Here is a 13,994-nt window from a genome sequence, read left to right as displayed (position 1 = left end):
CACATTGCACTATTTTGATCAAAAATGGACAGATTTCCATTTCTGTCCACATTGCTCCACTTTACATGTTTAATAGTTGCATACAATTCTGCCATATGAAGGTAGTATCATTTTAAAATTTATCCTCTCTTAATGGGTGTTTGTATTATTTTCTTTTTGTAAATTATATAAATGTTGTTGAGGACATCTTTGCATGTTCATATTTCTATATCCTTGTAAGTATTTCTGTGGGAGAGAATCTTAGAAGGGAGTTGTGGGGTCATCTTTACCAGTTTGGTAGCTAAATGTCAACCTGTTGGCTTTTTAAACTTTACCAGCAATCCGACACTCACTCTCTGTGCCCCTCAGTGCATGCCAAGACATTATGGCTGGTTCTTCTCACTTCAGAAGAGATGAGGTGTCAGGTTTTGACACCTCGAAGGGAAGTTCACATAATTCATAATATTTTGTTTTCTTTGGAGAGTCTAAAATTGGATTTTATTGCTTTTGACTAAAGGCCATTGCAGGATTTACAAAACAAAGAGCAGTGTAATCTTTAGTGGCATTAGAGGATCAAGTGGGATTTTTTTTTTTAACATAAAAATATGCTGGGCATGCCTGCTGGTTTACCTGTAATGTCTAAAAATATCTTTCGCCTTTATTTTTGGAGCAGCTAGTGCACAAAAGAGATAAAAGTTATGTACATATCTGTATTGGAGCGTAAGTAACTGGCATTTTCTTGAGCGGATTCCTCATTAATGCAGTTAAAATTATCTGCAAGGAATTTGGTAATATTAACTCACATTGCATGGCGCTTGCTTCACCCAGTCTACAGAGAGCCTGTGAAGAAGCCTGTGAGGGAGCCAGGCAGGAGCTCTTCTTCCTGTTTGGACTGATGTGAAAATTGAGGGCGTTAAAGGAACTTAACTTTTTTTTTCTTTTTTTATGGCTAGTGGCAGAGCTGATATAGGAGCCTCCTGGTTTCTGACTCCAAATCTAATGCTCTTTCAGTCAGACACTTACAGTAGAATAAAAGCAAATATGGAAGATCTTAGAGCTTCAGGGTGGCTTCAAGTCAAGGGCCCTGGGCTGGAGACTCTAGGGGCATTTGATCGGAGAGGTGGGCATGGGGGGCATCAGGTTGTAGAGAGGCTTGCAGAGACCATCTGCCACAGAGGGAGAGAGCTATTTTTCTCTTCTGTTTGTTTTTGCTAATTCAAGGAGTGAAAGTATAGAAAACTGGAGGGTGACAATGACTGCAGGTCAGGTCTGCCCTTGGCTGTGGCCACACTGAGGCTTGTTCCGGGTTCTGCCTGAGATGATGAGAATGTGTCACCCGGACCTTCACGGAAGATTGTGGCTCCTGAGCTCCTGGGGACAGCAGGGCAGCTAGTTCTGTTTGCTCTTTCTTGATGCAGGTGACACTGTTTGCCTACTCAGACCTGCTGCTCTTCACCAAGGAGGATGAGCCTGGCCGCTGCGACGTCCTGAGGAACCCTCTCTACCTCCAGAGTGTGAAGCTGCAGGAAGGTAAGCACAGGTCCCAGGTGCCCAGAGCCCCTCCCCACTTGCCCCAGTCCCACTGCTCTGGACTGCATAGGTGCCTGATTTGGGTACTCCTTTGGGATCTGGCTGCCAGCTCTCTGTGGGTCATTTGAGTGTGTGCTGTCGGGCTCTATCCCTGGGCTGATAGGCTCTCAGTCACTGGCATTCTTTGTAGGCTGGCAAGCCCTCTCCTGTACTCTGAGCTTTCCAGGGAGATTTCTGTTCTAGAAATCCCTTCCAGGGAGACTATGGAGTAGGGTGGGAAGAGCTTTGAACTCAGACAGGCCTGTGTTCAAATCCTGGCCCTGCTCCTTACTGCCGGTGTAATCTTAGGCAAGTTACTCAACCTCCTTGAGCCTGTTTCCTCATGTGTAAATGGGGATAAAAATAGCATCTTAGAAAGTTGTCGTGAAGTTTAAATTAGGTCATACATGCTGAGTGCCTGGCCCATAACAGGTGCCCAATAAATGCTCGTTGTCACCCCGCAGATTCGTGGACAGAGGCCACTGCTCCTACTCCACCCAGCTGCATGGCCCAGTCCAAGCCTAAGCCCCAGCAGCTGGGGCACAGGCGCATGTAGGAGCACGGAGGGAATTTCTAACCCGAACTTTCCACCGTGCCCTCCTCCACTTGCGGACGGGAAGCCAGCTGGGAGTATCTGTCGGCGGTTTGGTTTGGCGCCTGAGGTCTCTGCTGAAAGGGGCTCGATTTCCTCTCCCAGATTGTGAAAACAACAACAGACCTGTTTGAGGGTGGGTGACAGGGGCAGGGAGGAAAATATTACCCGGCAAAAGAATTCTGTTTTGGCGGGTTTTGCTCCAGGAAAACTTCCTGACTATTTGCAAACCCATCCTGTGTGCTCAGTGCCCTGACTATTCCTCCTCCTTGGAAACCCAGCCAGTGTGAGAACCTCCACTCTCACTTCCCCACAGGAAGCCACTCACAACTTCTCCCTCTCTGGCTTTCTCCTGCCCGTGGAGGGGAAAGTAAGTCACCTCCCTCGGGCCAGCCTCCTCCCCTTCCTGTGGCTCAGCCTGACCCAGGAGCAGTGGGAAGGAGCAGTTTTCTGAGAGACTCCAGCTCAGGCCTGGCATTCCAGGAGCTCCCCTGGGCCTTCTGGAGGGGAGCTCCCCTGGGCCCTCTTGGAGCTCCTGTGGACTCTGCCCTGGGCTTCCCTGCTCCCTCCCACATACCCCTCCCTGGCTCCCTCACACCCAGCCCATTCTCCCCTGTCCCTCCGCCCTGCCCATGCATATTCACACATGCATTCTTTTTTTTTTTTTTTTGAGTTGGAGTCTCACTCGGTCACCCAGACTGGAGTGCAGTGACCACTCCCAGCCACCGCAGCCTCAACCTGGGCTCCGGCGATCCTTCCGCCCCAGCCTTCCAAGTAGCTGGAATTACAGGCACGCGCTACCACACCCGGCTAATTTTTTGATTTATTGTAGAGATGAGGTCTCGCCAAGTTGCCCAGGCGGGTCTCGAACCCGCGGGCTCAGGCAATCCACTCACCTCAGCCTCCCAAAGGTGCAGGATTACAGGCTGAGCCACCGAGCCCGGCTTCACACATGCATTCACAGTACAGTTCCTTGTTCTCTGCCTGCCCCTCTCCACCCCCAGACATCCTAGGATTCAGTCACATGTGAGAAGCACTGGGCAGGCGGCAGTGCTCAATAATAAGCCCTTACTCTGTCGTGCACATGACAAGTCTGAGCCATGAGCCCTAGTCCCCGGTTTGCTCGACTTCCTGCTGAAGGTGGGAGGAAAAAGAAGGGGGATTCAAACTGACTACCTTTGGGTGGAGATTGAGGTTGGGACTAGGAGGAAAAGGGGTGTGGAAGAGATGAGGTCAGTAGCTGGGCATCTGGGGGCCTGGGTGTGGTATTGCTACTGCTGTGCTGGGTGACTTGTTAAGGTGGCACTTCTCGGGAGAGATGACCATGGCCGTTAGAGCCCATTGGGTTGGTGTGGGAGAGTGGTGTGTGTGTGTGTGTGTGTGTGTGTGTGTGTGTGTGTGTGTGTGTATACACATGTGTGCCTGCCCTGGATTTGCTGGGCACATGGGTTTGGGGCAGACCTCCAGAGAGGCTGAGAGCTGCTGAGAGGGAAGGAAACAGCTCTGTGGCACTGAGCACTCAAGGTGCACAATCCGATACTTAGGTTTCTTTCCAGGCACCAATGGAGTCCCCGCCTCCCCTCAGCCACCCCCACTCTCCCGACACAGGCTTGTGGGTCCAGAGGTTCACGGAAGTCTAGTGACCCCTCCTCCTGTAGTCCAAGCTGGAACCACAGGACCCAATGTTCTGAGTCCTGGCGCCCGGTTTCCTGCCCGCCTCCCTTGTGCCCCAAGAGACCGACTGCAGCAGCAAGGACCAGAGTGAGGCTTTTAAGAGACGCGTTTGGGGCCTCAGCTGGGGCCTCTGTTGGCAGAATGATCTCTGATTAAACATTGCGCATGACTCCTAGGTTTCTTGTTTGTCTCTGCCAAATCAACATGTACGCAGAGTTCAATGTGAGGCAAAGAAGATGGCAAACGGGGAACACACACAGCCATTCCAACTGGCTGGGGCTGGCGAGGGCTGCTTCCCCAGGCAGGGGAGAATCAGCTCCACCCTAGGGACCAAGGGCTCCCTGTGTGACTTGTCTGAAGAGTCCTTAACTCCACCAGCCAAGCATCCTCCCAGGGCCTTGTTGGGGGGACACAGAACATTGTGTGTGCCCCATGAACATTTGTTGGGTGAATGAATGAATTGCTAAAAGGAGACTAGAATGCTGGCTCAGTTGTGAAACTGGGGGTGTACCCCTCCCCCAGGACTCCCGCTGGTGGCCACTTAAATCCTGTCTGCCCTCCTCCTGTCCAACTCCATTCCCCCCAACCCCTAGCTTCAGAGGACTGAATGGCAGTGTAGTGGGAACAGGCGGAGAGCTGGCGCTAACAATTGAGACATCTCCGGTCAGCCGGGGCCCATTGTGGTCCCTTCCTGCCTCTGCCGCCCTCTGGCTTTGCTACTCTTTGTGTTTCCGCCTCCCAGGCGGCCAGCATCACGCCCACAGTGTGTCTTCCTGGCCTGCTCAGGCTTCTCAGAAGTGGCTCAGAAATATTCAGCTGACTCTTGGGCTCTCCACCCACCGTGGGGAGCCAGGTACCCAGTTTTGGAAACTCAGTTGCTTAGGTCCCAGCTGCTGGAGTACCTGGAGTGAACTCTTAGTTAGTTCATATTTTCTGAGCACGTCCTCAGAGCCCACCTCAATGCTGGTGGCTGGAGTGATAGCAGTGGAAGGGACACGTTGCCACCGCTGGAGCTCATAGCTTGGCGAAATGCCAGAAGCAGAAGTGTGACATCATGGTCAGGACACAGGCTCTGCAGGCAGGCCATTTGGGGTTCAGATCTCAGCTTTGCCACTTACTCACTGTATACGCCTTGCTCACGTTGTTTCCTCTCCCTGGACCTCAGTCTCTATGTCTGAAGAATAGAGACAACACTCCTCCTGGCTTGCCTCAGAGAGTGGAGGTTTGATGGATGGTTGAGTTTGGGATCTCAGACCAGGCAAGAAGAGGACTCTGGGAGAATTATGGAGAGAGAGGTCAGTCCTGGGCCAGGAGGCCATCTCTGGGCTCCATGACTGGGGACCCCCCTGCATGGTTCATGCATTCCCTGGTGGGAAGCGAGGCCTACTCTGGAACAAATGGCTCCTTGTTGAATTTCAAAATGGCAGAGGCAGTTGGGCTGTTTAAAGGAAAACCCAAATATGTGCTGCCTCAGTGTCTCTCCTCTCCATTAGCCTTCCATTCTCATGTTCCAGAAAGGGTGGCGGTTTCTCTCTGCGGGCAGCCCCTTGCAGCCTGCTCTTCTGCAGCTGCAACTCCTCCCTGGCACCCTTGGCTCCCTCAGTTTGTTGTTCTTTTATGAGGCTCTGAGCCATGCTGAGCACTGCCCCCATTCCATCCTTCTCTCAAAGTGCTGCCAGCACAAGGCTGTGATGTGGAGCAGATTTCAGTGAAAGTTTGCAGTAATGCAGGGAGGTCGGAGCAGGGGGTGGGGTGTCACAGCTGGGAAGAGTTGTCAAGGCAATGCATCAGCCATCCCCTGCCACAGGGAATATGTCTTAATGAGTGTTCCCCTAACCTCGGCCTGCCATCTCCCTGAAGCTTTCATCTGCTGGGCTTTCCCCTCCCTTCTAGAACCTTCTCTTTTCTCACTGCCAGCTTCCAACTCCGAAATTTCTGTTATTTTCCTACATGAATCTTTCTGGTTCTCCCTTGGCACTAGGGTCTGCTTCTGGAAAGTCAAGGAAATGTCTCAGTGTGTTCTTTTAAACAAAAGAAACCACCTCTTCTTGTCTCCACCCTCAGCAACACAAGGAACCAGCAAAAGCTTTGAAATTACAATGTTATTAAACATGATGGCCTTCTTAGGCAGAGCTCCTTCCCTCCCCAACCCATCTCAAGGTGGGGAGAAGTAGAAAGATTTAGTCTCTCTAAGTCCAAAGTGAACCCCTACTTACTTATGGGCTGATTGTATCTGGCTCTAGCCGGTAGGCCCTGGCCCTAGGGATATATTTGTTTCAGGGGACCGGCCTTCACCCACACCAGGGCCCTCACTCACTGCTCTTCTTAGGAATCAGCTTGATCCACAATCTCTATTTTTACCTTGCTGCCTTCTCTTTGTGACAAATTCTGGTTTTTTTGACAACTTATTTGCTTTAGGTGTGTGTTGAGGGTTCTAGTTTGAGCCCAGCACTGGGCCTGGTGTCTTAAGAGGACAGAAGGGGTGGTGGGCATTTGTGAGGCGGAGTGTGTAGTGGGTTGGAGTGTGGGCTCTGGGGCCAAGATGCCTGGGTCTAAATCTTGGTTCTCCCCCTATAACTACCTGGGGCAAGTGACTTCATCCATCTGTGCCTCAGTTTTCCTCACGTGAATCAGGGATGATAAAAGCCCTGCCTCAGAGGGTTGCTGTGAGGGTTGTATTTACACATGGGAAGCATTTGGAGCAGTGGTTGGCATGGAACATTGTGGTACTCTAAGGTCCTGTGGCCTGTCAGGTAACCACTGTTACATGTGCTGTGTGGTTGCTTCCCTCAACAATGGCAGCCTGCCTCGTGAGGTGAGTTGCTTGAGGTAACCATCCCAGGCCTGTGCCCAGACGATTGCTTGAAGTAACCATTCTGGGCCTGTGCCCAGATGAGTGCCCCAGTGGGGAGTCCTGCCAGGTCCCGAGGAGAGGCCGTGGTGGTCAGGGCTGGTGTCCTGGAGGAGGGCAGTGCTTCTTCTCTGTGCTCGCTCTTCTTTGAGCACAACTTCTGCTTCTCCACCTCCCTACCTTTGCCCATGCTGTTCCTCCTCCTTGGAGTGCCCTTTCTTTCCATCTTGAGTTCAAATTCAACAGGGTTCTCCTTCCGAAAAGCTTTCCCTGGCAGCTGGGGGCTCAGTCTCCATCCTCTTGCTTCTGAAGCATTCTGAGCAAATCATCTTCCCTGGGAGTAGCCCTTCAGCCTCAGCTCCTCAGCTGGAGGTGGAGGGAGCAGTGACAGTCACATCCAGCTGCCTCCCTGGTGGAGAGGACTTGATGGATGGTTGTGATTGATTGGGATTCTGGATCAGGGATGAGGGGGCCCTAGGAAAATACACAGAAGGGTCAAGCCCCAGGCCTGGAAGCCATCTCTGGGCTCCACCCCACCTCCGATTGGGGATCCCCCTGCATGCTCCACTATTCCTTGGTGGGAAACTAAATAGCTCCTTGTTGACTTTCAAAATGGTAAGGCAGTTGGAGTGTTTAAAGGAAAACCCAGATGTGTGCTGACTCCATGGCTCTCATTGCAGGGGTCATGAAAAAGGTGGCAGCCTCTGGGATGGATGACAGCTCCCTGCTGTTTGATGCCCAGAGGGTACTTGTGCCTACCTCTCCTGGGGATGAGATTTCGGCATTCCTTGCGCCAGGCTGACCTGCAGGCAAGGGTCTTACAGCTGTGTATCACTGTAGCTAGTTATTGAGCTGCCTTTCTTCTAGAGACTTCCTAGTCTCCATGCCTGCTTCTTTTTCCAGGAAGCACCATGTACAGCCTTCTGGGCAACATAGCTGGCCATGCTCAAACAAACTGCTGAGACTCTAGCCAATTCTAATGCAAGTATTACTTTTTTGTTCCCTCAAAGGTTCTTCAGAAGACCTGAAATTCTGCGTGCTGTATCTAGCAGAGGTGAGTCCTTTCCTCTGCATTTGGTGCTTTAAGGGGAAATGTTGGACTGGGTTCTAGGCCAGGGCTCTGATGCCAGTCTCCACACCTGCTCATGCAGTGGTTCTGGGCGAGTCCAGGATGGCAGTTTCTTGCTCTGTAGAATGGGGTTAGCAGTCCCTGCCCCTGCCTCTTTTACCTCTGTGTGAAGGAGCTGTGGACAGGACAGCATGTAGAACAGATGCTTGAGGTGGCCTGCTCAAGCCTTCTGACAGCCAGCCCCTGAAGGAATCATGAGGGCATGGCCTGACAGCTGTGCACCACCCTCTTTATTAACAGCCTTTCCTCTAGGGATTACTTTGATTCCTGTGCCTGCTTCTTTCTTCTACTTTTTGTAGGAAGTTACACCCACGACCTCAACTACAGGGTCTTGTCAGTGTTTCAAAAGTCTGAAGGTAATTGTATCTTTACCTGGGCCAGATAATACAGGCTAAAGAAAACATTGAGTGTCTGTGTTTTGGGCTGGAATGCTACCCAGTTAGTGTGGTTGATATTCCTGGTTATCTCAGTCTGATCAGAAACTTAGATGGGCAGTGCTATGCCTTTGCTGAGCAAAATCTGACAAACAACTTATTGCCTGAGATGGTTTCGTAGATAAAATATCATTACGCCAGGAGTTTAACCAAAGGGATACTTAAAATGGTGAAAGTTGAGGGTCATTGAGCTGTATACATTCTTTTCAATTTTGAGTGAATTTTCTATTCCCAACCTTGTGTCTCTGCTAATGTGAACAGGGCAATGTCTGTTCCAAGCAAGGTTCATTAGCCCCGTTCCTGCCCTCTGCCTCCACTTAAGTTTGTCTCATTCAACAGTCTTGGGAATCTGTCTTCTGGGAGGTAGGGCATGGTTTATTCTGACTGGCCAAGAGGAATACACCCCTTTGAGAAGGAATTTGTGCACTATTTATGATTGAACATAATTCCTACAGTTCCTGGCTAAGATAAGAGGTGCAAGGTCTTTGAACAGACCCCCGAGGGAGAAGACAGTCGAAGAGAAATTAGCTTCAGGAGAGAGCAGAGCTCCAAAGAGGTGGTGACCTTGTGGAAACTAAGCTGTGGACCTGGGTTGCCTGCAGTGCAGTCCTGAAGGCCAAGAGGGCATCAGATGCCCCCTGCCCCCAGCCATCAGCCACACCTTCTCTGGGGCACAGGAAATAACTGGTGGAATCACCTCAGTACTGGAGGGTGTTTAGTTCTACAGAGCTGGGTGGCAGAGTGCAGACAAGAGAAGCCATGAGCTAGGCTGGGCTCCTCCTCCCTGGGTTCTGATTCTCTCAGGCAGTCCCTGAAGGAGGCTCCAGGATGTTTAATGCCAAGAGAGCTTCCTGCTAGGCTGGGTTTGTATTTCCCAGAGAAAAGCACTTCTGCTCCATTGGTTTCCTGGGATCTGTGACCTCCTAGCCCTCCAAAAAGTGATGAAAGGATATTGATTTGGGGCTTTTTATTTAAGTAAAGTGCCAGGTGATCTGACCCTGAGGGGCTGGGGGATTGAGCTCACAGGCAGCTAGAAGCCTGTCTCTTCTCTTAATGGGCTGTTATTTATGAGCGGCACAGCTGTAATGCAGGGAAGACAAGATGCCTGCTCCCTCTGTAACTTGGGACATTCTTGACATGGGTGGTTTTGGAACCCAAGGAGACCTTGAAACTCACATCTTAGTTGGAACTTCTTTTTTTTTTTTTATGAGTTGGGGTCTCAATCTTATACAGACTGGAATGCGTGATACAATTACAGCTCACCTCAACTTCAAACTGCTTGGCTCAGGCAATCCTCCCACCTCAGTCCTCTGAGTAGCTAGGACTATAGGTACATGCCACCACGCCCAACTAATTTTTGATTTTGTAGAGTTGAGGTCTCACTATATTATCTAGACTGGTCTCAAACTACTGGGCTCAAGTGATCCTCGCACCTTGGCCTCCCAAAATGCTGAGATTACAGCATGAGCCACCATGCCTGGCCTTAGTTGGAACTTCAGACAAGTGGTTTCTCTTCATTGCCTGACATGCCCGTGGTACCCAGAGAGGAAGCCCGGGGAAGAGAGTCAGAATTTGGAGAGGTTTTTTTTCACACTGCATTGAGAAAGCCCCAGTTGCCTGAGTGGTCACAGCTCTGATTGTTCCCCAGCTGCAATGTCCTGGATGGGGTCGTCCTAACTAGTCCTTGGTTCTGGGTCTCTATTCCCTTGGACAGGTGTCCCTCAGTACCTGAAAATCCATGGGGCAGATGCAGCTCATAAATAACTTTGGATCACTGGGGGCGCTGGGTCAATGGACACATTAGTCGGGGACCATTCTCTAACCTCTAACCTCTCCAAATTCTGACTCTCTTCCCCGGGCTTCCTCTCTGGGTACCACGGGCATGTCAGGCAATGAAGAGAAACCACTTGTCTGAATCTGATGCTGCCTCTGTTAATTTAAGAGTCTGGGCCTTCAAGTTAGGAGAACCTAGATTTGAATCTTGGCTCTGCCATTTTCTGAGTGATCTGGGGCAAGTCACATACACATCTCTGAATGAGGCCTACCTTGCAGAGTTGTTGTAATGATTAAATGAGATTCAATAAGGTACTGCACTCAAAGCACTTTGCACAGAGCCTGGCACACAATGAGTGCTCAGTAAATGGTTGCTATTATTATTGTCAGCTTCATAACAAGGGGAAGGGCTTTTCATATTCATTTTCTCTCCATTAGAGACCTCACAAATGATTTATTGATCTTTTAAAAAGGAAGTAAGAGGGATATCTCACATTCTTTGTGATGTACATATACAATTATACAAATGTGGCAAGATCACAGGCTCTGGAGGATGCAGAAGATATAAACTGTGACTCTCTCCTCTCCCGAGACCTCCTAGGGTTGATGACCTAACCTCTCTCTGCACCTTAGTTTTCTCATCTGAAAAATGGTAAAAGCTATGACTTTCCTTCCTACTTATGTCACAGTGTTATTAGGATAATTGAGTTAAGTGAGAGAATGTTTATCAAGGCAGACGAACCAACTGAAATTATAGCTGAAAAGGTTTTGTTGTTTACAAAGATAAAGTCAATTCAGGAATGAGGAGGTAAAGCCAGATGAGGATTTTATTTTGTTTATTTATTTATTTTGAGTCAGAGTCTCACTCTCGCCCAGGCTGGAGGACAGTGGCATGCTTTCGGCCACAGCAACCTGGACCTGCTAGACTTAGGCAATCCTTCCGCCTCAGCCTTCCAAGCAGCTGGAACTACAGGCGCGTACCACCATGCCCAGCTAATTTTTTGATTTGTTGTAGAGACATGGTCTCACCAAGTTGCCCCAGCTGGTCTTGAACCCCTGAGCTCAGGCAATCCTCTCACCTCAGCCTCCCAGAATGCTGGGATTACAGGCTGAGCCACCACACCCAGCCAAGATGGGGATTTTAAAAAGGCCAAGAAAAGTTGAGTGTCTGGTTGGATTTGAGGATGCCTGTGTTTAAATGCAGAGGTCAGGGCCCAGTACTTCCGGATCAGGGCCTGTGCATCTGAAAGATCTGTGCTTGGCTGGTCACCCCGCAATGAGTGAGTTACATGAGGATGCCTTTAGGTAGGCTTATGGCCTTGACCCCAGAGCCTAGTATTGAGGGTACAGTGTACATCAGTTTTGAGTCAGGTCACACTTTGGATTAAAAGAGATGGTTCATGTGTGGGAGCAGCTAGGTAGGCAACAAGGGCCCCCAGTTTAGACAGATTTAGGCAGGTGGGAATTCATCCTCCCTGGGGAGAGATGACTTAGTGCTCTCTCTCTTAGCCAGGCTGGTTTCCAAAGCTTAGGCCTCCCAAAAATGTGTGCCCATCTAAGCCAGCCAGCCCTTGCCACGAATGTCCTTGATGCCTTGGAGACCTTCTGGGTCCTCTAACATTATAGAGGCATTCAGCCTCAAGCTCTCAGAGCTAGAGACCCAGCCCTACACTCTTTTGTTGAGACAGGCAATATGATCACCATCCCAGGTAGAGAAATACAGTTTTCCAGGAGAGATTCTCACAGGGCAGGGGAGGGGAGAGTGGTTCTTGTGGTGTCAGTAAAATGGGGATGATCACAGCTGGTACCTTGCAAAGTTTTTTTGGAAAGAATATCAAGGCACCACTGGTAAAGTAATTAGCACTGTGTGGGGCATGGGGTTTGAGGGGGCTGTCTCGTATTGAGGGGAGAGGGCTATCTTGCTGTGAGAGGCCTCCCAGCCGGGGGAGCTTTCTTGTACTTTTGTAGGGAGAGGACCACCATCTTGGAGCTTAGAGCAGTGGACAGTTGTATAAAAAGCTGCCAGTGAACTCTGTAGCTGCTCTGAGACCCACTAGCCTACAGAGTTTCTCCTGAAGGTGTTGCACCCTGCTTGACTCCTGGCCAGAATGCAAAGAACAACATTCCTGCCAGCTAAGAGTATAGTATCCTTGCCAGGTGGTGAGGAGGCCTCCCCAGGTTTCAAAGATTAAATCCTAGCAGGTGGTTCTCTAAGCCTTCGCGCTTTCCCTCTGCCCCTCATTGGTGATGAGGCTCAGGGAGAGCCTTGCTATTCTCAGCCTTGGTTATTCCCTTCCATCAAATGAGAGTGACAATCCATGCCCCCCACTTCATTGAATTACCAAGATCAAAATGCGATCACGGATGGGAAAATTCTTTTTAAAATTGGTAATTAGAGAAAAGGAATAATTAGTAAGGTGAAATTCCTGTTTCAGAACAGGACATCGAGGCTCAGGGAGATTAAGGAATTGCTAAAACTCACATGACTGGGTAAAGCCAGGCCCGGGAGGCTCAGACCACAGCCAGCTCTGTGGAGTGATGGACTTTCCACGCTGGAAGGGACCAGTTCCTACCTCACCTCTCCCTTTGCAGGGGAACACAAGGAGACAGTGAGCAAAGGGCCCTCTGGTCAGCATCTGTCCCACCAGGCTTCTCTCTGGGGAATGTTGGGGTCATCTGCTGGGCACAGCCTTTCTCTGCTGTGGGCTGGAGGGTTCTGGGAAGCAGAAGGAACCTGTTGCTGAGTGGAAGCCCCAGGAGTGCCTCAACAGACCATCCAGTTCCCTGAAGCCAGCAGGCGGGGTTTTCTACCCTCTTCCCCAGTGCTTTTAGGAGGATCTGCTTCTGAGCACTTTTAGGCAGGAGAAGAATGACTGGCACCCTGGGGACACTTAGTATGGGAGGTGGCTCTCTCTGAAGGGTAGCATCCCAAGGGAATTCCTGGGTTGAAAGGCAAGACAGAAAAAGTCCCTAGATGCTATTAGATGATGCCGAAAACACTTCCCAGCTCAGGACCTGCATTTTGCTGTTCCTGGAACTTCTCCTAAGCACTTTCCTTGTTGGCACCTTCTTACCAGTTAGGTCTAAACTCGAGTGTCACCCCTCCAAGATGCCTTTTCTGATCACCTAGTTTCATTGTGACCTCTCCCTTTATGACTTTTGTGACATTTTCACAATTTGTAATTACAGTTATCCTTCAGTAACTGCAGGGGATTGGTTCGAGGCACCCCCCCCACACACACACACTACACCCTGCTCCAGACACCAAAATCCGAGGGTGCTCAAGTTCCTGATATAAAATGGCACAGTATTTGCATATAATCTATGTATGTTCTCCTGAGTACTTTAAATCACCTCTAGATTACCTGTAATACTTAATACAGTATAAATGCTATGTAAAAAATCATGTTATACTATATTACTTAGAGTACAATGTCAGGAAAAATCTATATATTTAGTACAGATGAAAATTATTTTTTTCAAATATTTTCCATCTGCCAGTGGTTGAATCTATAAAAGTAGAGCTCCCCAGGTGTGAAGGACTATATACTATCTATTTACTTGTTTATTGTCTCTGCCCTGAACCTGAGAGCAGGGGCTTAGTCTGTCGCATTTACCTCTTCATCTCTAGTACCTAGAACAGTCCCTGACACATAGCAGATGCTCGGTAAATACTTACTAAACAAACCAATTCCTGGATAATAACAACAGCTCCTGTTTGTCGAGGCCTGAGGTTGTCCTCACTACTTGCCCTCCCAGTGGCTCTGAGAGTTTGGTGACATCACTGTCCTCTTCATTTGACAGATAGCTTGTGACTTTCCTGAGGTTGACAGCTGAGAAGTGGCAAAGCTGGAATTCAAATCAGGCCTGTCCAATTGTAAAACCAGGAAGTACTGAATAGAAACACTGGCTTTTTCTCTGTTCCAAGTCACCCAGCTCATGCTCTTAGCTCCCTGACTGCATTCATCTGACCGCAGCCCTGCGGGATTATAA

The 13,994-nt window shown here is 49.6% G+C and overlaps 1 protein-coding gene across 3 annotated transcripts in view; it reads left to right on the top strand.

The window, feature by feature from the left end:
* RGS3 (regulator of G protein signaling 3) overlaps positions 1-13,994 on the top strand; it is a 93,689-nt gene that overhangs the window by 20,104 nt on the left and 59,591 nt on the right. For all 3 annotated transcript variants that reach the window (XM_008057316.1, XM_008057315.1, XM_021711956.1), the window contains exons 8-9: positions 1,398-1,509; positions 7,676-7,719. In XM_008057316.1, the coding sequence (XP_008055507.1) occupies positions 1,398-1,509; positions 7,676-7,719 (156 nt within the window). The remainder of the gene's footprint in view (positions 1-1,397; positions 1,510-7,675; positions 7,720-13,994) is intronic.

Source organism: Carlito syrichta, unplaced genomic scaffold (genome assembly GCF_000164805.1).
Source record: "Carlito syrichta isolate Samal-C Ts95f unplaced genomic scaffold, Tarsius_syrichta-2.0.1 Scaffold302949, whole genome shotgun sequence".
Lineage (NCBI taxonomy): Eukaryota > Metazoa > Chordata > Mammalia > Primates > Tarsiidae > Carlito > Carlito syrichta.
This window is presented reverse-complemented; position numbering and strand designations above follow the sequence as displayed.